Source organism: Trichoplusia ni, chromosome 5 (assembly GCF_003590095.1).
Source record: "Trichoplusia ni isolate ovarian cell line Hi5 chromosome 5, tn1, whole genome shotgun sequence".
Taxonomy (NCBI): Eukaryota; Metazoa; Arthropoda; class Insecta; order Lepidoptera; family Noctuidae; genus Trichoplusia; species Trichoplusia ni.
Window position 1 is genome coordinate 5,527,187 of NC_039482.1, and position 19,267 is coordinate 5,546,453.

General features: G+C 38.0%; 5 protein-coding genes across 6 annotated transcripts; 3 read left to right on the forward strand and 2 right to left on the reverse strand.

Moving 5' to 3' along the window:
* Nucleotides 1-215: 215 nt before the first annotated feature.
* LOC113494183 (zinc finger MYND domain-containing protein 10-like) lies at nucleotides 216-3,726 on the forward strand. Its single transcript, XM_026872391.1, has 10 exons — nucleotides 216-554; nucleotides 636-744; nucleotides 826-939; nucleotides 1,116-1,255; nucleotides 1,619-1,741; nucleotides 2,151-2,305; nucleotides 2,512-2,663; nucleotides 2,854-3,015; nucleotides 3,120-3,358; nucleotides 3,486-3,726. Exons 1-10 carry the CDS (start codon nucleotides 451-453, stop codon nucleotides 3,553-3,555), a joined length of 1,368 nt encoding a protein of 455 aa, XP_026728192.1. The 5' UTR covers nucleotides 216-450; the 3' UTR covers nucleotides 3,556-3,726.
* Nucleotides 3,727-3,816: 90 nt separating this feature from the next.
* On the reverse strand, nucleotides 3,817-6,191 carry LOC113494188 (40S ribosomal protein S12-like). The gene is made up of 6 exons (XM_026872395.1): nucleotides 6,149-6,191; nucleotides 5,977-6,014; nucleotides 5,463-5,597; nucleotides 4,801-4,903; nucleotides 4,349-4,450; nucleotides 3,817-3,925 (listed from the first exon to the last, which is right to left on the reverse strand). The coding sequence occupies exons 2-6, from the start codon at nucleotides 5,991-5,993 to the stop codon at nucleotides 3,863-3,865; spliced, it is 420 nt and encodes a 139-aa protein (XP_026728196.1). The 5' UTR covers nucleotides 5,994-6,014; nucleotides 6,149-6,191; the 3' UTR covers nucleotides 3,817-3,862.
* A 271-nt stretch (nucleotides 6,192-6,462) lies between these two features.
* On the forward strand, nucleotides 6,463-13,657 carry LOC113494181 (tyrosine-protein phosphatase cdcA-like). Its single transcript, XM_026872388.1, has 16 exons — nucleotides 6,463-7,031; nucleotides 7,139-7,314; nucleotides 7,492-7,630; nucleotides 7,957-8,086; nucleotides 8,161-8,286; nucleotides 8,481-8,533; nucleotides 8,890-9,080; nucleotides 9,911-9,995; nucleotides 10,075-10,210; nucleotides 10,286-10,378; nucleotides 10,455-10,614; nucleotides 10,723-10,899; nucleotides 12,579-12,718; nucleotides 13,011-13,075; nucleotides 13,204-13,287; nucleotides 13,494-13,657. Exons 1-16 carry the CDS (start codon nucleotides 6,652-6,654, stop codon nucleotides 13,597-13,599), a joined length of 2,241 nt encoding a protein of 746 aa, XP_026728189.1. The 5' UTR covers nucleotides 6,463-6,651; the 3' UTR covers nucleotides 13,600-13,657.
* Nucleotides 11,033-12,277, forward strand: LOC113494187 (protein NDUFAF4 homolog). The gene has a single exon (XM_026872394.1). The coding sequence runs from the start codon at nucleotides 11,197-11,199 to the stop codon at nucleotides 11,848-11,850; it is 654 nt and encodes a 217-aa protein (XP_026728195.1). The 5' UTR covers nucleotides 11,033-11,196; the 3' UTR covers nucleotides 11,851-12,277.
* Nucleotides 13,650-19,219, reverse strand: LOC113494182 (N6-adenosine-methyltransferase catalytic subunit-like). 2 transcript variants are annotated; one of them, XM_026872390.1, is made up of 13 exons: nucleotides 18,753-19,219; nucleotides 18,482-18,671; nucleotides 18,213-18,337; nucleotides 17,816-17,907; nucleotides 17,560-17,686; nucleotides 17,095-17,272; nucleotides 16,840-16,922; nucleotides 16,668-16,763; nucleotides 15,788-15,932; nucleotides 15,287-15,434; nucleotides 14,784-14,895; nucleotides 14,554-14,620; nucleotides 13,650-14,380 (listed from the first exon to the last, which is right to left on the reverse strand). In XM_026872390.1, exons 1-13 carry the CDS (start codon nucleotides 18,943-18,945, stop codon nucleotides 14,254-14,256), a joined length of 1,683 nt encoding a protein of 560 aa, XP_026728191.1. In that variant the 5' UTR covers nucleotides 18,946-19,219; the 3' UTR covers nucleotides 13,650-14,253. The 2 variants fall into 2 exon arrangements, with proteins under 2 accessions (XP_026728191.1, XP_026728190.1); XM_026872389.1 differs by having other exon boundaries at nucleotides 18,482-18,674; nucleotides 18,753-19,218.
* Nucleotides 19,220-19,267: the final 48 nt, after the last annotated feature.

The following is a 19,267-nucleotide window of genomic DNA, read 5'->3' on the forward strand; positions in this document are numbered from 1 at the left end:
AGTACTTCCTTGGTACTTAATTATCAACGATTAAAAACCTATACCTCCTTTCCAATCAAATTTTTGATTTTATCGCGTGAGAGTTAGCCCTTTTTATCGAACCTACGAACAGTTAAATTAGTTCAATGGTGCTCTTTTTAGTAAATTGCTTTATCCTCTGTATAATTTGTACTTGAAAGAAAATGATAAGATTCTTCATTGGACCATTTGTTTCGTAAATTGATAAAAAAAATGCAATGAAGAATTTAGTTGGTTAAACTTTTGACGTTAAAGCAAACAATGCCAATTTTTGTCTCTACACAATCATTACTTCCGGTGGCGCGGCAATACAAATTTATTTCAAGTTCAAACGATCGTTAGAAAAGGTTACCATAGTTACAAATAACCAAGTAATTTCTCAGGAGCATTCAATTATTATAATTAGCGAAAATAATAATTTAACTATTAAAAATGGTAGATAAAGATCCTCAGTTAAGCGCCCTGGGTGTAGGCGAACTTGATTTATTTGTTGAAAGTATGGAACCATCTTCTATAGATGCTATTGGAAACCAAGCGTAAGTTTCTAGCATTCTTTATATTCCTATTCAGTATAACTAGCCTCTACACACCAATTAAAAATGCCTGCATCTACCTAGTTGGGTGGATTGGCACATTCGATTGCAGAAGTTAAACCAGCAAGCTGTTTTAGAAGCGTCTTCGATGCAAGAAGAACTTACAAAAGAAACTCTGATTTCTTGTGGAAAGGTAAATATTAGTAGACCTTTTTCCTGTTCATGAATATACTTATATTATTTAGATAGTTGCAATTTGTCTTAATAATTTCAGTTGCCAGTATTGGTGTACGAAGCGATTTGCATTCAAGTGTGGCGAACAAAAATATATCCACAGATAATAAAATTAGAGCCAGCTCCTGCTAACACGTTTGGCGTTTATATGGTGGTAAGTATTGAACTTAAAATAAACATCTCTTTATTTAAATGAAACTGAAACCCTTGTTATTTTTAATAATTGCGACGAGAATTAAATAGATTTTTGTTGCACAGTTAAGCAAATAAAACATTACAGAATGACCTAAAAACACACAATCTATTTAGTAATGTAACTCATGCCTACAGTTGTACCACGAAGCAGCAGCAGTGGGCTTGTTGGAGACAGTGTTGTTTCATGAGGACGGAGCGCAGTGCATCAGCGACGTTGTCGTCGACTTGCTCAACTATGCTGTCGATCAGCTTACCGCGCTTTTGGCTCTCATCAAGTACGTTACTTTGTTATTTAAGATATAATAACTACTCAAATCTGTGCCTTCTGCGTTAGGTTGTACATTTGTGTTAAATAACCAATTTAACCAGTTGTTTATGAGTAGGAACTTTGGGAACAAACGGACAACAGTCCTGGACATGTTCCCACTCATTAGAAGTCTGCGGAGTTTTTCTAATAACTCGCATGCACAAATACACCCAGACACAGGATAAGCATTCCTGGATCACACAAATTCTTGTCCTACGCAGAGATCGAACCCGCTACACGTCGTTCTTAGTGAGTTTGGCGTGGTGACCTCAACCAGGCTATCTTTGCAGTCGAAATATCTTCTATCTTCCTATTTCATTTGAATTTCTAGTGACAACTACTTAAGACCAGTGACTAGTAAGGAGTTGGAATGTGAGACAGCCATTGAGGAACTGGACCGCCAGAAGAGGGATCTGCAGTTTGATATCAGCATGAGATGTATTTCTATTGTAAGGTAAGATTATTTAGTTATAAGGTGACTTTCATTTTGAAGAAGAATTCTGCCCCAATGTGACATCAAGATTGGTAATTACTTACGATAAGTTGACAAGACTCGGCAAAATGCTATGGGCCCAGAGAAAGGGGGTTCTCTACAAGAAAATATATTTTCCCCGATCTTATTAATACCAGATATTAATGTGCCTTATATCCGATAACCGACATTTCAACGGGAAAAATGCTTTAATTTTTTGTTCTTATTCACAAGTCACTGTGATTTCTTGAGTTTGATACTCTGCGAGTGGAAGTGCGATTTCCACGCGGACCTTAAACGATATATTCGAAGTCGATGTAGTACACTACGCATATCGACATCATCCCTCCCACTTTCGCTACAGTCCTTAAAATAAAGAGTATGTTTCTAGGTACATAGCAGAGCATATGGAGGTGGGCGGCGCGGCGGCATCCATCTCCACCAATTTGTACAAGACACACGACCTGCCCTCTCTACTGACCCACCTTCTATTGCACGAGCCCTGGAAGAAGAACAACGATAAGGGCGAACTGCAGACCTTCAACTGTAAGATACATCACTACAACGCATATTATTATTACGCGAAATTTGATTAATAGTAATTCTAACAAAAAAATGTGTCCAGATCCATGACATTGCTTTTCCAAAATTTGGCAAAAATGTTACTTGGGTCTACAAATAAAAGCTAGACGTTGATCCCACATCTCGAATATTCTAAATTTCGATCTCTGATTACGTTTTTTACTTTGAAGTCGGTCGTTGGAGTAAGCCCTCCGAGGAGGAGTTATCTCAGATGCACCGCAGCGAGGCGCAGCTGTGGCTGTGCTTGCGGCAGCTGCTGCTGGAGCCGCGACTCAACCACTACTACACCATCGATGAATGCCGGCGTAGTGCCTTTTGTAGGGTAAGCCGTTACTATAATATTTCCATGTATTATCAAATAATCAGAAACTATGTAAACTACGAAATGACTGATGGGTTTTTCTTCCCAAATGTCCTCCTCTTGTTTTGATATTTTATTTTGCATCAATTTCTCAAGTTTTTTTTTTTATAAAAATCCTATCTACTTACTAAAAACATTTATGTATTTACAGTTGCAAGCCAAGATGTCAGAGTCGATGCTGGACCAGATCCCACCGCTGGGCGACCTGAAGATGTTCCTATGCCGGCTGGCCGTGGGCGACTACTCCAGCTTGCACAACCGCACCAACGGCGTCAAGAATCCTGGATGTACCCTCATCGAACTAGTGCCACAAGTATGGCCTGAAATATTTTATTTAGATTTCATAAAAAATTACACGGACGTGCACAATTTTTTTTTGCTAAACTTCGCTTTTAATCCGGTCTCCAATGTTCTCAGATAAAAGATGCCTGCCTAAAGAAAGTCCACAAGCGCACCAAGACATTAGCTAAGGCCCAATTGGAGTTGTTTCATATGGACGGGTCGGAGGAGTCGCGCAACATGGCCAAGCGCCTGCTGGAGTCCTACACCAGCGACGCCGCACTCGCGCTGGACAGCGGCGGCGCTAAGTGCGCTAAATGTGGAGACAAGGCCACTAAGAAGTGCTCCAGATGTAAGACTGAGTGGTATTGTGGCAGGTCAGTGTTGCGATACGGTACATGAGATCATATTAAGACTTGGCAATACTATAATAAACAAAGTTCAACATATCCATTTACTGCCTTAAGTATGGATGTACTTTTATATAGATTTCTTGCTTTTCAGGGAATGCCAAGTGCAACAATGGCCGAAGCACAAGGAGATATGCGATCAGTTTGCTAAGATTTGTGTGTAAAACTATTATTGGTATCAACAATATATAAAATGCGCTTGTTCAGCGTACGTACAAGTTAGTTAGATACGAGTGACTAGACAAAATAATGTTTGTATGGAATGTTTGCTTTGTTTAATGTAACTTTAATTATGTCCTATTTATGATTCTTATTTAAATAAAAATGAATAACAGAATTCTACATTCAGTTTGTGTGTAAACAATAGTTTTAAAATCGAACGAGAAATTTTAGCGAGGATTTTTGGCCGGAAGAAAAAGATAGTGTAATTTTTTTGGATTTTTTATTTGTAAACTTATAACACTAGGTGGCTTAGCTTGAGGACTTGAGGTAGTCCTTGAGCACGTCCAACGCTGGCGTCTCCTCACCGAAGTCCTGTAAAAAAGTAGCAATTGAAAGATTGTCTTAACTGAACATATTATGGTAATAAATGTAATAATAGCATCAGTTGCATTAGAGCAGTAACATATACAAGAAAGACACCAGCTAAGAGGCATTTAAAAATGTGAAACTTGTGACCCTTGGGCACATTTTGTTAAGTGTCAAAATGGTTAATTATTTTGTAATGAAAATGTTTGAGTGATAGGAAAGTTGCCCGTGCAAGTAGCACGACACCATAGGGTCACTCGATTTAATGTTGCGCTGTTATTTCGTCACTAGCAACGATGAATATTGATAGTGTTCGTGCTGAGCGCAACATATTGCAAATTATCAACTAATTACAATAAATAATGGCATAATTTCGAGATGAGAGACTAAAATTTGTTATCTTATTTTGATAAGTCGTGAGTTGCTTACCTTGATTACTACGCATGAGCAGCCGACAATTTTCCTGGCTTTGCCATCTTTGTCGATTTTGCAGAGACCCGCCCATTCACCGAGCTTCTTGTTGTTGTCAACCTGAATTACACAATAGTTTTATGAATACACATGAGTTAAAAGTATAATAGTGTAAGGCAGATCGTATGAAACAGGAATGTTAATGTTTGGGTGCTAGGAAAGTTGATCCCTCATGTTGAAGGTCACCATAGGGGCACACAGTTTACTTTGCGCTCCTTTTGCGAGACCAGCATGGGGCTGGCACCGCTCGTGCGGAGCGCAATAACTTAATTTAGAGCAGACAGGCCCTTAAAAATAATTATAATGCTGTAATAGTTTTTTTGACAATATATTAGTCAACCACTTATATTTTTCATGGTTATTTGTCTGAACATCCATCTTTTAAGTAATACTTTGAAAAAAATCATTACCTTCACAAGTGGGATCTGGTGCTCGTTGCAGAGAGCCTGGACCAGCTTCTTGTATGCAGCTTCATCACAGTTCTCAGCGAGAACGCACAGTACTGCTTGCCTCCTGGTAATGACAATTATACATTTAGCAAGACAGATTTAAAGTCAAATATAAACATTAAAGCTTGCAGATGTGTTACCTGTTTGGAAGTGAAAAAATTTGAGCATTATATTTCTGGCAACACAAGATTTGAGATGACAATTAATGAAATGTGGCACATATGGGAGGCCACAATGTTTACATTTAGAACAGTGTGGTACTATGCATGTGCGTCACTGTTAGCATCAGAGTGAATCCCACACAGTTGTCACCACATGAGATATTTCCACACAGCATGGAACTAGAACAGTGCCACACTGCATGAATATTGGGTTAAGTTCCAATGCTCAGTGTTTACTAAATTAAAATTCCCACATGGTTATGGTATGTCATATTGAACAGTTAATTTTTTTTAATGGTCCAGACACATTACATATTAAATTTGTTACGGTTATGTGCACCAAAGTTCTAGTTTTAGAAGAATAAGAAATATTGACATGTAAACAACACTATGATAAATGGTAGAGAAATTTACTGCAAACGATAATAGAATACAAGTTAGCACCTAAAGCTTGTTACTAACTTGTCAAGAGCCTTAGCAGCCTCGTGGAGTCCATGTACAAGCCCACCGTGGATGAGGGCGGTCTTGAGCACCTCCTGGAGGGCAGTGTTCACGTCCATAGCTCCGCCGCTCAGCACGGGGTTCACGGGTACCTCACTAACATACAAACATAGGTTAATCTTCTGAACAATGTCAAATTCCACATCGTATTATAGTTAAGGCATTGATGCAAGTTAATTCGGATATTACCATAATTAAAGGTACAATTCAGGAGCGAATAGATTGAGATTGATGAAACGTCGTGCTATAATATACTTGAGAAACATTTCGTACTGATATTTGATTTACGGTTTTCTCAGACAATAGTAAGTTTAAGGTTATGTTGACAACATGTTTACTTTATATTAAATGCGAAACTGAATTATAAATGCTACTAAAAAACAATTATTCATCGCATAATCGGTTGATAATTCAAGGATTTAAGATCAAAACGCGGTGAATAGGCAAAATCGAGATAATATAAAACAGTACTTACACTTCGACATCAGCCATGGTTTTTTATGATTGGACGACCTGAAATACGAATTACAATAGGTTGAGATATACACCGACATGATTTAGTAATAGCTACGGTCACAATAGAAATTTAGATTGCGAAAATATCTCAAGATTCAGAGAAAAGCAACACAGGACGTTTGACAATTTACCTTGCGTACCGGAAAAAGACTAGAGCTGTCAAAAACATTTTTTACTGTGATGTTTTCAAACATTTTTTGAAGCTTGCAATACTTGCCATTTAATTTGAGCTGATGATTGGATACGAAAATATTCTGTATTTATGTCCTATTTTCACTTCCCAAAATTTAGGTATTTTTGATTATAATTTGTAATCGTTGAAGACGATTTACCATATTTGAACTGCGAAGAGAATTAGTTAACTTAAGCATAACAATTAGGGACTGGCAACTTGTAAATCTGTTTGAAGTCTCGACCGCGGTAAGTTTAAAACAAAAGAGTGCCAACGACAGCGTCATTTGAATTTTGTATGATTTTATTTTTGTAAAATTTGTTTAGAAAATATGTTTGTGTTGTGAAATCGTCGTGTTTTAGTGTCTTATTTTACAAAAAACTGTGTATTTTAGTTGTAAATGAGTTTTTTTATTATTTTGAAGATGTACTATCAATTAAGTTACGTATCGTTGTTATTGCAATGATGACTCGAAGTCCTGATATATTGTTTATGGCAGAATATATAAAAAATGTTTTATACTTTGCAACAGTGAGACAAGGAAAAACTCTAAAAAATACGGTCGATACACATTATTTTTGTATAGACAATGACCTTCTATACGAAAATTATTATTCAGATTTTGGCCCTTTAAATCTTGGTTGTGTATATAAATATTGTAGAATATTAAATGAAAAACTGAAACAGTATCTTCATAAGCAAACTATTGTACATTACACTTCTATCGATCCTAAGAAGAAAGCGAATTCAGCATTTCTGCTGGGATGTTATGGAGTATTGTATTTGAGTTTGACACCAAGAGACGCCTTGAAGCCCTTGATGGTCCATGGTCAGAGCTACAGGTCTAATTATTACATTATTGTTGAAGTAGTTTGAATATATTTTGAGTGTTTCGTATTTTTTGCTAAAAAAATTATTTACTAACCAATTAAATTCTATATTTCCTAAGACCCTTTCAAGACGCAACGCAAGGTGACTCGTCATACACGATATCTCTGACAGACTGCTTACAAGCAATAAAGAAGGCTCGAGAATTAGGGTTTTTTAATTTTCAAGACTTTAATTATGAAGAATATGATAGACTAGATAAAATTCAAGGCGGCGATCTCAATTGGATTGTGCCTGGTAAGATGGCACTTTGTTTTAAATAGTTCAAGATGTGAAGATTTTCAGGGAGCCTTCCACCACCTCTAAAAACCAGAGCGCTACTAACTGCCTCGCAGATTAAACTGACACGGTCCTCATTAAAAAGCTGGTGGTAGGCGTCCATTTGTATAGCACTGATAAATTATTATATTCCAGGAAAATTTCTGGCATTCATTGGCCCAGTTGACTGCAGCGTGTCTTTGTATCACCCCCCAGAAATGTACATAAATTACTTTCTGGAGAACAACGTGAAAATAGTCATACGATTAAACAAAAGATTGTATGATGGAAACGTGTAAGTACCAACACATATCGCATTATTATTATTTAGACGACCTCCGTGGTCGAGTGGCGTACGCACCGGTTTCAAGGTGTCGCTAGCTCTGAGGTCCCGGGTTCGATCCCCGGTGAGGTCAATGTAAAAATCACATTTCTACATTGTCTCGGGTCTGGGTGTTTGTGGTACCTTCGTTGTATCTGAATTCCATAACACAAGTGCTTTGGCAACTTACTTTGGGTTCAGAACAATGTATGTGATGTTGTCCGCATTTATTTTATTATTTATTTTCATTCTAAGGAATATGCATTACACATACATTTCTGATCTTTTACTACTTATAGGTTTAACAATGTCGGGATACTACATTACGATCTATTCTTTCCTGACGGATCGTGTCCCCCACGGCACATACTTTTCAAGTTTCTGCAGATTAGCGAAGAAGCCAGTTGTGCCCTAGCGGTTCATTGCAAGGTTATGAATTTAATCTGTTTGAGATATTTTCTCGTTTTCATTGTATTTATGTTTCTGACGGCCAAATTGTTTAGGCAGGTCTAGGGCGCACGGGCTCGTTGATTGGTTGTTACTTGATTAAGCACTACCGGATGACGTCTCACGAAGCTATAGGCTGGATGAGGATATGCAGACCGGGATCAGTCATTGGACACCAACAGGTAAAAAAACTTTAATACTTATGACTGCCAGTTCGATGAAGCAAAGTAGGTACAACTACGGAGTGAAGAAAGTGATGAAAATTTACCAATATACTTTAATGACTATCGGTAAATATTCCTCCACTTCTCCGCATGCTGGCACCTTAGCCTTAAGATTTCCCATGCATGCAATATTTTTATCTGTTTATTTCCAGGGTTGGCTGGAGGAGCTGGAACCGTGGCTGATAAAGCAGGGGAATCTTTATAGGTAAACAGGTGAAGATTTCAGTGACAGTTGGAATCGATTACATATTTTTACATCACCAGTATTGCACATGTAATTTTAGTAATTTTCGTAAACCTCGTTTTCAATCTTAAATGACACGTTACGTATTTATCGGGGTTGTTCGACCGTTTTCGGACGCAACCGAAGTTCTTAATCCTGAGCTGAAGCGGTGGGTGGGTTATGAGGCGAGACACGCCGAGAAGGAGTTGGGCATTCCCGATAAGTACGCGTGAGTACCTTGTAGCTTTTTTTTAATTTTCATACAATTCATACCATTCTCAAAAAGTTTTTAATAAAAATTTGCTAATGAAAACTGAAATTAATAAAGTTTGTGACAGGAAACGTACCTATCAGGACACAGAAAAGATGCCCTTGCACGAATTTGGTGTTTATTCGATTGCTGAGAAAACTATGAAACAAAGGCCAGTGGTGTTTCACAAGTCCCCGTCACCGCCGCCTCCGATACAGAAGCAATGTCGCCCGGAAGTAGCTTCACCTGTGAGGCCACAGAACTCAAGAATCAAAGAAGGTTAGCTGCTCAACATCTCATTTGCCGTCTTATTAGTCTCTTGCAGTCGATAGCGCGGTACAGGTATAACTTACATTTTGTCAAGTACATACAATTTTTTCCTGGCGAAGGTTGAATGGAAGAAAATGTCGACTGTGATAGGCTGATCTAGGGCCTTTATAGTATGTAGTTCATTACTCTTAAATTACTCATTCCAAACAGTGTTATTTTGTTCCTTAATGTATGGTATCTTGTTTTTTTCTATTGCTGTACCTACTTGTTACGATTTACTTAAAAATGTTTAAAGTAGCACTGTTTGTACTCCTAGCTTTTCTTGCAGCAAAGCTTTACGCAACGCACCGTCACTCTTATAACGTAATGACTTGATAAACAGTGTTATTTTAAACATGGACATGGCACGCAATCAGGGAATTTCGTCAATGTGTTTCTCATTTTACGTCCAGAGCCAGGAAGTAAGGCGGATCACGAAGACGATGAAGTATTTATAACGTCTTGCGACTTGACTGTTATACCGACTACAACGATGACTCAAGTCAAAGGTTGTATTATAAGGAATAACTTGATAACCGAGGAGCACGAAGACGGTGACAGCCAGACAGAGAGAATCTCGCTGTGGAAGAGAATACTGTGCTGTCATTCATGTTGTGAAAGCATACACTACGGTCTGTGGATGTTGTCGGTGCGTTGCGCAAGCTATGCTCCAGACAAATGTAATGCGAATAAGCTTTGCAGATTATTAGACTTGGTTTGTAATCAGTTTCTATTATTAATGAATATGATTTTATTTTGAGAATTTAATGTGCTAAAATGGCTTTCTTTTGTCGATATAGCTTTTAATAAGGCGACCGAGAAGGAGTGCGACTGGCGCGTGAAGACGCAAACTATGAACAATACTCAAAAGATATTATACAGAGGGTAAAACTCAATTTGAAATTTTTCGTTCATAAGTTTAACTAATTTAAGTGATGCATGTTGATATTTTGTATTGAAATAGAGACCACTATGACGCAATCAGTAATGTGTCGCGGCGCAGTAGTGGAGCAGGAGACCCTAAAGCGGGTCGGCCAACTTCTAGGACCTCAGCTACGCGATCCCCGCCGCCGAGGGAAACTATCAAACCTCTCGTACGGGTAAATATTTAAGACTTCAATATTTTTTTGTATGTTCCTACTATATTTGGTAATTTTCGTGTTTTACCCCTCTAGGAGTCGGATTCAAGAAGTATCCGTGGTTTAAATCCCATAACAACGTATCGTACCAGCCAAGCGCCCGTCATTAAAAGCGTTCATGATGCTAGAGTAAGAAAGACATTGTTTAATTAAACAATCGTTTAAAATTTTCATCAATCAGTATTAATTCTCCCTTCGTTTTCAGAATTATCTAATGCGAAGTAGTATATACAACACGGAGCGAGAGAAGCAATTGAACACAGCTGTTACAGTGACTCCTCACTATGCAAGCCGCCCTACAAATAACTACTTTAACCCATTACCAACTGGTGCAGCGCATATTACGCCATCATCTTACAGCACAGGTAATCACGATTTCTTCAGAAATTTTGGGACTTTGCAATGCGTTGGTTAATATAACCAAGAAACTTAAAATGTTAATAAAAAATAAATTTTGAAATGATTATTCCCAGCGTCGAAAACTCCAATGCAACCCCAACATCGACGAAGGCTTGGACGCAGTCCAAGTCCTCCTGGGCGCATGACGAATGAACAATCTAGGGCTACAAACACGCCATCACCAACAGAGAAATTTCTGGTAAAAGATGCCTCAAAATCTGCTTTGAAAGATGTCCTATCGAGACTCAAGTGTAAGTATAATATCATGTTTTATTGGTTAACAATACTTGAGTTATTTATTTATTTATATTGCACTCACTGAAAACTTTTTACTGTAATGATACTGGCAATTATAATGACAGCTGCCAGTTTCACAGACAAAAAAAAAACATTTTAAATTCCGAATTCGAAACTGACAATTGTCAAATGTCTTAATGAAAATAACCTCACTTATTATGATGCAATCGACATTATTTACTTTTGAAGCGATGTTATTCAAGTGAATTGAGTGACTATTGTTAAATAATACTGTGATAAAGCTGCCTGAGATGGGTGCTTTAATGACAAAAGCTTTGCGACCTATCAAGTCATTCAACATTGAGAACCGCGCGCATCGAGTTATTTCAAAAGACAAACCAGTCCCGGCTCCGAGATACCCCGATAATATCGAAGATTTAAAGCGAACACTCGAATTAAACCCTGATATCGATGAAAAGCTAGATAAAAAAGATGAAGGACTCGATATAAGATTAAAAGACGTTTATGTAACCTCACACGGAAGACCTGAAGTGGACGTTACGGAGGAGTTGAGATTAAAAGCTAAAAGTAAGCGCGCCTTGCCCCTGGACCGTACCGTGCCGCCTGAATATGATTTTGGTTTTAAAGAACCAGAGAAAGTGACCTATGGAAGAACTACACTCAGAGATGCAATTAACTTTATATCTGCACATCAAACGAGCCCAAACGAAGTAACAGCTAGTAAAATAGCATTAGAATACAAATTAAAGGAAGAGGATGTAGAGAGTGTTCTCAAATATTTCAAGACTTATGAAGTATATTTACCAGAAACTAAGAAGACTCCGGAAATGTTTGTTGGACCGGCGGCCATGAGGAAGCAGCTGTACAAACTTGATACTAAGGAAATAGAGGATAAAAAGGACTCAGTAGTAGCAAATACAGAAAGGTCAAAGGATACAGCTTAACTATTTATAAACGGTGGTTATAATTTATGTAGAATGACCTCACAATGATTGCAAAGAATAACATAATGCTTATTTATTCTCAAAAGAGTGGCCAGTCATCAGCGTTTATAAATATTTTTTTCCATTATTATTTGGATGGATATTTAAATAGTATAAAACTTCACATGGATTAAAGTTGTTGCTAGTTATTTTTTTGCCACTCAATGCTGTTCATGAATTCAAGATATATTATTATAAATACATTGGGGTCTGTTGTACAATTTTTAGTTAATTTCAAACAAATTTGTATTAAGATAAGCTCTTATTTATTATGTTTTAGCAGCACTTACTTATAGTCTATGAAGTAATATTATATTTAGATATTGTTACCAATATCAAAGGCATGTGATTTAGATTTTAGAACAGAGTAAATAAAATGTTTTTGTTATTTATGCATTTTTAATGATACACTTTAACTAAGTTACTTTGCTTTTAATTTTATTTACTTCTATTATAGCAAGAACAAATAACATTTTTATTCCAACAGTAAATTAGTATTCAAATTGAAAGCCTTTTTTAAAATTAAAGACATATTTAGGTCTATAAGGCTTTAGATTTGTATGTACATTTTTAATGTACCAAAATGTATTATCAAATAATCCCAAAGGATATTTGTTGTACACATTAATTCTAGTTAGATACTATGGCTTGGTCACTACTAGGTTGTAGTAAGTGTGTTGTTGCGGCAGTGTCGATGTGTCGCGACGGGTCGCTGGGCGCGGCGTCGCTGGGCGCCACGCGGGACGCGCCCGCGCCGCGCCGCGCGCCCAGCGTGCGCTCCGACGAGCGCCCGCTCGCCACGCAGGGGGACATGCTCAACAGCATCAAGGTATTACACGTGCACAACAAGTACAAACGCTTATGATATGTAGTGTAGAAGTACGCGTTGAGTCGTCAGGCATATCTACCCTCCTGCTCATTATTTATTAACTGCTTACTTACACATTATATCGGGAACACCCTAATATTTAGGGACCCAACTGGAGTCAATAAACATGATTTAGGACTCCGATTGGGTCCATGATGAAATAAATACAAAAATAACAACTTTATTAGCCTAGCTGTTATACTACGCCCAATACCATAAGATCTACATATTTAATATTATTTGTTATCATCAGTTTCAAAGGAGATTGCGAGAAACTATCAATGCAGAAAAAAGTGGCGGGTTTCACGAAAAAGTCAGGTAACTAAAAATATTTTACTAATATTTCTTATAGCTTGCAAATTGATCAGTCATATCACCAGAGGCTATGACCTGATCTAATCGACGTTTAAATGTTTTTATTAACGGACTCATTTATATTTTTTTAGTTTATCTCCTAAAAAACCTAGTGTCAAGAATCTGAACACTAGAGCCAGTAATTTGATGAAACCAAGTAATACGCAAGACTTAAGGTAAATTTATTTTCCCTTAGATTTAGTTTCGAATTGCCTTACAAATTACTAGTAAACAACTATTAATACCACCTAGTAGTTAAAATTATGTAAGATAGGTACTGTTTCAGCCAAGCGTTTTTTTCTGCGCGCGTATACCGTGCGCGCATGAACTTCCAAATAATCGACTTGAAACCTCGTACATTACATGATATGTGTGATTTCAGCGGCGGCAGAGAGAAGCCGAGCTCGTTATCGCGGAGTTTCTACAGCCAGCCGCGGCCGATGTCGCCGAAGGGCCGGCGGAACCCGCAGACCACCAGCTTCTACTGAGCCGCCGAGCAAATTGTGTCGTGTTATCGTACCACACTAATAAAAATACGTTTTATATCCAAATTGTTTTATTACCACTAAATATTTACACTATGTACAGTTCGCCTTTTTTGTGGTCATGATTGGGTTACTCATTTTTTTCTAAGTTATGCTATAATTAGAGTAACTTAACAATTTATTTAACTTACATACAATGTTTGCTTACAATAACATACAAAAATATATAATTTCATGTTCAGGAAATAGTGGATAAAATATAGTTTTCACAGTCTTAACTTTAATAATCGCAAGATAAGAACTTACGACAGTCTATAAAACTATTATTAAAGAATTCAACAAAGTTATCACTTTATTTTTTCATAGAAACAATCATAAACAACGTGTTTGTCCGTTTAAAAGTCGAGCGAAATTCACACATCATATTGAAAAAGTTGTTCATTTCCGAGCAAACATGCAACTTGGCAACGGTATCACTCATTTGCAAAAACAAACTGCAGCGAATTTTTGCAAAGACTGTTGCAAGGATATAGACATAATATGTTTGTGTAGATGTCATTTTAAGTGTGTTTGCAAAAAGTTATCAATTCCACAAGGTAGATAATACCTGCTTTTTTAAACGCGGAGTTTTTCTACACATGTCTCATTACTGTTACCCTATGCGAGGCCGGGGTCTGGAGGCGGCGGTGCCATGCAGTTACCGTCGGGGTAGCGCTTCTTGAAGGCCGCGATCAGATCGGGGTCCACCAGACGCACGCCGTCCACCTGATTGCCCAGGGTTATCCTGGAAATGACAAACAATTCAATAACCATTTCTCTTTATCTACTACTTCTCTATGAAACAGAATCAGAAATGAGGTGATCCAGCAGGTGATCCTGTTACCAATGTGACAGATAAGAAAATATAATTTCTCATTATTTTAAGGTTTGTATACTATTGCCAAATAAACTACTGACCAGTTAGGCTGAACGTTGTGTGGTCGACCAAACAGTTCTATCTTCCTTGTACCAGGACTGAGTCGTTCTGAAATTAAATAACCTTTTAAGCATCTATTTGTGATTCAAGTTTTCTGTGCAAATATTCACCTTTAGTCACCCAAGTGACTTCTGGTATACAAAAGCCATCGGTTCATCGTTCTTCTTGTACTAATGACTTAATTTCTATTAACTGAAAGTAGTGTCCTTACCAATGATGCCGTATATCTCGTCTGGCTTGTGCGAGGTGGCGCGTACCTCGGCCACGATGACGTCACAGTCCAGGCCGCGATTTAAATTCTCGGGGTTGCCTTTCATACCCACCTGGGAAGTAGGTAGTTCACATCAGATAGGACTCATAGACACAAAGATTTCAAATAAAATCAAGAACTACTTAGCAAAATACTGAATGTTTTAACATGAAATAATTATATTTATACCTAGTCGTGTCTAGTCCAAGTAAAATTTGTCTTGCCGTTAAAATGAAAAAAGAAATGGTGTCATGAAAAATAGATATCGTATAAAATAGATATAGATAAAATATTGAAGAAACGTTTCTGAGTTCAATTTCGTACGCGAGAATTTCATATATGCTTTTTTTTTTTAAATAAGACTCGCAGTAAGGAATTTCATCCTTGTGACGCGGGTGTTTTACAAACATACAAATCACATGCACAAGACACCCTTTTTGACCTGTAGCCTGTTGCATACTGACCAAGCAGTGTTCCTTGCCGTGGTTGAGCCAGTGCCCAGTGCGGCCGGTGCGTATGATCCGCTGCAGCTGGTTGGTCTTCACCCAGATCAGCTCGTCCACGCGCTCGTAGCCCCACAGCTTGAGGCACTCGCGCCCTAACTCCATCGCTCTGATAAAGAAAAATAACTGTATAGTTATAAGGTTCAATTTTCAATGTAAATTTGTTTTGATAACTCCTCAATTCTTCTAAACAACGTTTATTCATACTGAGTGGTGCCCCTCAAAAATCCTTTGATCCAGGATCAACATTTATGTAAATATGGGTGATATTTCTAATATTTATACTAAAAAGTATGTTAATCAGCTTCTTGTGTAAACAAGTTGACTATTATATTGCTACTTAAAATAATACACATCATGTAGGTCATCATCGTTGTCACACCAACATAGACTGTGCCGTCAAATAGTTTCGTGAGCCATGGAAAATTACAATCATCAAAGTAAAGTATATAAGTAAGCTACCTGCCGGTGACCCACAGGAAGATGAGTCCCTGGTCCTGCAGCTGCGGCACTCCGAGACACCTCATCTCGTCATCCGACATGGTCCCGTACGGCAGTTCCATGTGGATGTCCCACGGCGGGTCCGCCATTATCACCGCGAACTTGCCTACGGTGCACACAATACTATTGTTAAGCGCGCTCCACACTCGCGGCGCGAAAGCCGCGAAACGCGTGTGTAGATAGTTTCCCGCGTTCACGTTCACGCTTCGCACCGTTCCCGCTCGTTGTAGGTTGCACGGCGCAAATCGCGGCGTCAATTCACAAATTTGTTCCTGACTATACCACAACTTAACATTTTGTGTGTATGAACCTATGTTGTTGACATTTTTTTTATATACACCGTGATTTTTTAGTCGTTTTACAAAAGCAGCCCAGTTCATGTATCCATTGACTAGAACACGTTTATGATAAAAATGGTATTTATGAGATTTCAATAAATTTAAAATGCAATTTTTATTCAATATTATGATGCAATTCGTAGTTTTTTAGAAACACAGCTCTGTTGCGAGCGCGGTCCGAGCCTTGTAACAATGGTGAGGGGCGCGGGCGGCGTCGTTTTTATCATTTTTAAGAGTATATTTCAGATATCTGTTTACTTTTTCTTCGCACTTATTATATTAGTTGATGATGAAAAAATAATAATCACGCCTAGGGGTATTTTACGTCGGATACATGAACTGGGCTACTTTTGTAAGACGACTAAAAAATGACCGTGTATAATGTGAACTAGTTGACGAGATAGCGAAATTATTATAGCTGGTTTCACATGGTACATGATAGCATTTAACTTTTAAAGCCTCAAGCCAAAATTTGCCAAATGCACTGGGGGAAACATACTCACCTAGGAACGTCATATCTAGATATCGTAGGTCGCACTGTAGCCACTGCGGCGGCGTCAGTGTTAACACGCCATCCACTTTTGGCGCGGCCGGAGTTCCTAAAATACAACAGCATACGGTTATTTCAATTAAGAAAAAATAAATATTATTATAAGTTCTCTAAATTATATTTACCATTATGTGCCCCTTTAGGCGCGGCCTCAGGTTTGGGCGCGTTTGCATTGGGATCCGTATTGTCGACTTCGTAATGCACGTATCTGGGGAACATTAAATATACAGGTCACAAGTCGACATAAAATGAGTTATTGGTCGATTTGTGGCTTTGCAATGTATAAGAATTGGCACTTTATCTTTTTGCTCCTATTGAGCCGTTGTGAACCACTGCCTTTAAGTGTATGTGTGTGTGTGCGTGTGTATGTGTCGTCATACTTGCAGCTGTCCATGTGGAAACAGGTGTTGAGGAAAGAGCAGTCCCCGAGCGCCTCGTCGGTGTGTGGTTGTATGATCTTCTTGAAGTGCAGCTTGCGGCAGGGCCCGGCGCCCGCGCCCGCCGCGCGGGAACACTCGCCGCGCGTGCCCGCCGGACAGAACTCCATCACCTGAGCACCTGGGGTATGGAATTGGGTTAATATGGGAGGTGACCTTTGAAGTATTTCGTATAGTTCGCAGGGTGGCGTCATCCTAGCATATTATTGGTAACTTTTTAGAACGAACGCAGTAGGGAATTTAATCCTTGTGTCGTGGCGGTTCCATAAATATTCAAGATATCTTATTTTATTCCGGAAACTAGAGCGATTTTAAATAATTACCAGTACTAATATGAAACAAGTCAGCTAAGTACTTTGCATTTTCATTACATTAATTGATTTAAATTAGATTGTCTTAATAACTAACCTCCTTGACTTTTGAACTTGTCAGCTAAAGACTTCTCCTTGGCAGTGGGCTTGCTCAGAAGGTCCATGATCTCTTCACCAACTCTTTTCACAGCTTTTTCACGACTCGAAGGCATTGCCAGGAGCGACTGCAATTAGTAGCAGCTATTCGAAAACTTTTTTCTTTTATAATTTAATATTAAACTTTATTTATAATTATAACTCAGATAGTCAGCATGCCGTGTGGATTTACAAACATTATTTGAGTATTTACTTACCATAATATCTGTATCATTTTTGGCTGTTTTCTTCTCATCTGTTGCAGTTTTTGATACTTTGGGATTTGCAGTCTCTTCTGTAGTGCTATCACCTGCAACAATGGCTCATATTGACTTACATACTGCTGCCTATCTCTACATAAGCCATTTTGTGAACTCAACCTTTGATAAAACCCATGATAAAAGGGGTACAATTGAAGCAATAGCTTTATACTCTACTGTTTATAGTTAAGTCTTTTGTGATCACTTGTGAAGGCAAAGATTATTACAATTCTATAGAAGTGCTATATATCATTATCATTAATTTGTTTAACTTGTTATTGTTATGCTTAAGTTATTTTTGAATGTAAAAAAACCATCATATTCTTTTATTATTAATAGTACATTGTAGTAAAACCTTTTCTCTTATTCCCAGTGCTCTGCTCCTCCATAAGAGCAGCAAGCACAGCAGCTAGTCTTACAGACTCTGCACTCTCAACCTCTATGCTTGCATCTGTTGTACTTTCTGTCCGTTCCTTTATCCTGTAAGTATGAGCAACATTATAGAAACAGAATTTAATATTAAGTTTTTTGAGATTGATTTTAGTTTAATAAGTTTTAAATTTTAGTTACTAAGTGGCTTTTTGTATGTTTTAAAGATTTTAAAGCAAGGCTCATTATATTTACGTTATGAGCTTCTGTGTAGCGAATTTCTGCAGTAAGCTGGCCACGATTCCTGCATCCACATCTCCTAGGCCAGGCAGCAGAGCACTGGCAGTCGCCGGCAGTTGCAACTGCATGTCGGACAAGACCTGTAGCAAACGAACCTCCAGCGACGCCGATGGAACTACTTTTGGCTTTTCTGTAGTCGCTGGGGCTGCTGAAAGTAGTAATAATAATTATAAAACAGAATTATAACTTATATTTGGGTAATAATTGTTATTTTCAAACTGATTACCTTCATTTTTCAATGTCGATGGACTCGCCGCTGATCGCTCTTTCCCGCCACCCGGAGATCCTTCAGATTTCTCAGCAGGAACTAAATTTGCACTTAAGATATTCTGTCGTTCTTTTTTACGTTTCTCTAACTTCTCTCGAAGACTGTTTCTTTTGCTTTTAACAGCTTGGATCTCTTCCCAAGCATCAGACATGTTTATTTTTGTTTTGTTACGGCTACCATTAGGTATTAGCAACAAAAACCGGCTCAGTAGAACTTCAGCTACACATTTTGGCTTTGAGAGTCAATATAGATAAAATGCACATGAATATCGTTCAAGCATTAGATGCATAAAACGGTTTGTATTACAAAAATAATACTTATTACAACTGTATCACTTTTCAATCTCAAAATAGAATCGATCTCTAGCGAACATTACGAACGAAGCAACAATCAGCAACATAAAATCAGAGTAACATTTGTTTGACAGCAAAAGCTATCTGTCAGTGTCAGATTTGCGTTCACGTAGTTTTTTG

Excerpts from the sequence above, each read along its gene's own strand:
- LOC113494187 (XM_026872394.1), top strand. The coding sequence starts at position 11,197 with ATGGGTGCTTTAATGACAAAAGCTTTGCGACCTATCAAGTCATTCAAC.
- LOC113494181 (XM_026872388.1), top strand. The coding sequence starts at position 6,652 with ATGATGACTCGAAGTCCTGATATATTGTTTATGGCAGAATATATAAAA. Across the intron at positions 9,081-9,910 it reads GAACTCAAGAATCAAAGAAG|CTTTTAATAAGGCGACCGAG; the intron begins GTTAGCTGCTCA and ends TTGTCGATATAG. Across the intron at positions 13,288-13,493 it reads AGTAATACGCAAGACTTAAG|CGGCGGCAGAGAGAAGCCGA; the intron begins GTAAATTTATTT and ends GTGTGATTTCAG.
- LOC113494182 (XM_026872389.1), bottom strand. The coding sequence starts at position 18,945 with ATGTCTGATGCTTGGGAAGAGATCCAAGCTGTTAAAAGCAAAAGAAAC. Across the intron at positions 18,338-18,481 it reads GCTACACAGAAGCTCATAAC|GATAAAGGAACGGACAGAAA; the intron begins GTAAATATAATG and ends TCATACTTACAG. Across the intron at positions 16,764-16,839 it reads GCCTAAAGGGGCACATAATG|GAACTCCGGCCGCGCCAAAA; the intron begins GTAAATATAATT and ends GTTGTATTTTAG.
- LOC113494188 (XM_026872395.1), bottom strand. Across the intron at positions 4,904-5,462 it reads GCTGCTAAGGCTCTTGACAA|GAGGCAAGCAGTACTGTGCG; the intron begins GTTAGTAACAAG and ends TGTCATTACCAG. Across the intron at positions 3,926-4,348 it reads GCTCATGCGTAGTAATCAAG|GACTTCGGTGAGGAGACGCC; the intron begins GTAAGCAACTCA and ends ACTTTTTTACAG.
- LOC113494183 (XM_026872391.1), top strand. The coding sequence starts at position 451 with ATGGTAGATAAAGATCCTCAGTTAAGCGCCCTGGGTGTAGGCGAACTT. Across the intron at positions 940-1,115 it reads CGTTTGGCGTTTATATGGTG|TTGTACCACGAAGCAGCAGC; the intron begins GTAAGTATTGAA and ends TCATGCCTACAG. Across the intron at positions 2,306-2,511 it reads CGAACTGCAGACCTTCAACT|TCGGTCGTTGGAGTAAGCCC; the intron begins GTAAGATACATC and ends TTTACTTTGAAG.